This window comes from Phaethon lepturus, unplaced genomic scaffold, assembly GCF_000687285.1.
Source record: "Phaethon lepturus isolate BGI_N335 unplaced genomic scaffold, ASM68728v1 scaffold18905, whole genome shotgun sequence".
Taxonomy (NCBI): Eukaryota; Metazoa; Chordata; class Aves; order Phaethontiformes; family Phaethontidae; genus Phaethon; species Phaethon lepturus.
Genome location: NW_010542847.1, coordinates 1,588 through 4,752, shown reverse-complemented (window position 1 = coordinate 4,752; position 3,165 = coordinate 1,588). Strand labels below are relative to the sequence as shown.

At 55.0% G+C, this 3,165-nt stretch overlaps 1 protein-coding gene across 1 annotated transcript in view; it reads right to left on the bottom strand.

Moving 5' to 3' along the window:
- Positions 1-897: 897 nt before the first annotated feature.
- Positions 898-3,165, bottom strand: part of LOC104621641 (natterin-3-like) — a 2,608-nt gene continuing 340 nt past the window's right edge. The window contains exons 2-3 of the mRNA XM_010288175.1: positions 3,004-3,115; positions 898-1,907 (exon numbers count right to left, since the gene is read on the bottom strand). Of these exons, the coding sequence (XP_010286477.1) occupies positions 898-1,907; positions 3,004-3,115 (1,122 nt within the window). The remainder of the gene's footprint in view (positions 1,908-3,003; positions 3,116-3,165) is intronic.

Genomic DNA, 3,165 nt, shown 5'->3' with positions numbered 1-3,165 from the left:
CTTGGCGGGAAGGGGAGGGGGGAGGAGAGGGTTAACCCCTCGGGCGCCGGGTGGGGGCTTTGGTCCTCCACCATCACCCTGAGATGATGCCACCTTCGTGACCATCCTCCAAGAGGCACAACCTCCACCCTCATCCTCGGACGAAGCCGCCTCCATGTCCGTGCCCCAAGGACAGAGCCTCCGCCATCATCCCGAGATGAGCGGTTGCCTTTCCATCCCTTATTTTGTTGGGGTTTTTTCCTTCTTCCTCACCCATTTTCTTATTAAATCACATTCTGGGAGCGTCCACACAAACCACACAGCTGAGTTTGTTTGATCTGCAAGCATTTTTCACGAAATGCAAGAAGAAAAGCCAAGGCAGGTGTCGCAGCAGGAAGTTACGTCCACCCAGCTCTGGGCAGAGAGGGGTTGCGCGATGGCTGGCCGCTCTGCCACGTTGAAGAGAGGCGCCTGATGAAAGTTATGGTGGAAAAACAGAAAAATAGAGACCACAAGGAACACATTTTTCTGCATCCTGCGCTGCTGCTATCCCGTTCTGGGGAGAGATGGAAATTATTGGGGAAAAAAAATAGAAAATGCAGACTGCAAAAACAGCGTTTTTCTATATTCCACGTTGTTGCTGCGTCTTTTTGGGGACAGATGGGTTATTTTGGAGAAAATGGAAAACACACACTGAAAAAACCCACACTTTTCCGCATTCCACATTGTTGCCGTGTCATTTCAGAGGGGAATGAAGGTTATGCCGTGACAACAGAAAATATAGAAGGCAAAATAAATGCTTTTTTCTGCATTCCAGGTTGCTGCCATGCCATTTCAGGGTGAGATAGTAGTTATTTGGGGGAAAAAAAGAAAAAGCAGATTGCAAGAAGCAGATACACTGGTCCACCTCACCATCCCCTACGCCCGGCATGGTGGGATATCCGTGATGGGCCAGCACTCCTTGACACCAGCCCAGACACCCACCACCGCCCGGCTGCGAGCCCACCCCGTCACGGCCACATGGTGCGGTTGACCATCACCAAAATCACGGGTCAGCCGCGCAGTGAAGGGGATGTGGGCGTCCAACCGGCGTCCCTCCAGGGCCACTGCACACGCTGTCCGGGGCTGCACCTCCTCCTCCACCACGTGGGTATGGACAACATACTCGCTGGTGCTGGCTCCCCCCACCCAGGGGATGTTGGTGACGTTGGTGACTTCCCAGCCTGTCCCACTGAAGACCAAGAGGGAAGCTCGCAACACCCCACGGATGGTGGCAAAGACCCTCTGGTCCATCTCCCAGTCGTGCTCCAACTCAGTGGCCTCCTCCAAGGTTACAGTTTTATGCACTCCCTGGCAGCCCTCATTCCTCACCGTGGTCTTCATCAGGGTGACGTCCTCCACGTGCTCCACCACCCTGCTCGTGTTGTAGTGGACGTGAGAGATGGTGATGTCTGCTGGGCCTTTCTTGACCACCAAGACCTGGTACCACTTGTACCAAACCTCCTCACCATCCACCATCATGAAGGCAGCCCTCTGCTGTTTGGACACCTTGCCCAAGCCGTAGTGGTTCCTCCCAACAAAGACATCAACAGATGGGCAGCCCTCCACAGCATTTTCGGGCACGCTGCCGAAGGAGTCGTCAACCCAATCCAGTGCCTCAAAGTCTCCCACATTGACCAACACCTTGAAGTTGCGGGTCCTCCGCTCCCATTCTCCATATGGGAAGAAGCAGAAGGGACCTCGGTCGGGGATGTAGGCACCAACATTGCAGCCACGCACCCACGTTGAGCAGACATACTCCATCCTCTTGGTGTAGCCGTTCCAGTTGGAGACGGCATCGGCAGGCAGCTTGCCTTCAAAAGCCACCCACTTCAGGTATGAAGGCGGGTCCTCCTCTCGCTTCCTCCGGGGCAAGCTCCAGCTGGCAGCTGTGGGGAGGAAATGGGGGATTTTGGTGAAATGAGATGCCTCCGTCCTGCCCCACTGGCTCGAAGCTGCCAGAGCGATGTCCTGCGGAAACCCACCCTGTTGGGGAAGCTGCTGGCGGCGCAACTCCCCATGCTTGCCCCAGAACAGGCAGCCAAGAAAACGATGAGACATCTCAACCAACCTTTCTTAAATTTTGGGGGGCAAAATGGGGGGCAATCCTGCTAAAAATTAGAAGAGCAGAGACCTTCACATATTGGAGGACAGAGGGATGGATGAGACCATGTACTGGGTTTATGTGGCAAGGTTTTGGTTAGGGGGGGCTGCAGCAGTGACCTCTGCGACAAGTCACTGGGCTGCTCCACACTGGACACAGCTGGGTCCAGCTGGCTTCAAAATGGACCCACCGCTGGCCAAAGCTGAGCCCATCAGTGATGCTGGTGGTGCCTCTGGGATATGTATTTAAGAAAGGCTAAAAAACGCCGAGAGAAGAGGAATGAGAAAATGTGAGAGAAACAACCCTGCAGACACCCAAGGTGGTGAAGGAGGGTGAGGAGGTGCTCCAGGTGCCGGAGCAGAAGTTTCCCCTACAGCCCATGGAGAGCCTACGCTGGAGGAGATTCACCCTGAAGGTCTCTAGCCCATGGAGTGCTCACACTGGAGCAGGTTCATCCTGAAGGACTGCAGCCCGTGGGAATGACCCATGTTGAAGCAGCTCATGAAGGACTAGATCCCATAGTTGTTACGAACTGGCCACAACCCCCATTCCCCTACACCGCTCAGGGTGGGGAGAAGGAGGAGGAAGAGTCAGGAGTGAAGCTGAGGCTGGGAGGAGAACTGGGGGAGAAGGTGTTTCTAGTTTTGTCTGTTTCTCAGCATCCTACTCTATTTTTAACTACCAATAAATCAATTACTCTCCTCCAAGGCAAGTCTGTTTTGCCCACAACGGTAACGGGTGTGTGATCTCCCTGACTTTATCTCGGTCCATGAGCTTTTTCGTCTTATTGTCTCCCCAGGCCGGCCAAGGAAGGGGAGAGAGCAGCTGGGTGGGTGTCTGCCAACCAGCCAAGGTCAAGCCACCAAGACAGCAAGACTCACCCAGGGGATGCAGAGGTCTCCTTCCCATCACTCCCACCGGCGCGGTTTCGGCAGCTCTGTCAGCCCCGCTGCTTCCTCGGCTGAGGAAGAGGAGGACGGCGGCGAGGAGTAGCTGTGGGCAAGACCAGGGGAGGTGTCACCCCTCCAAGGACCCTCTCACGT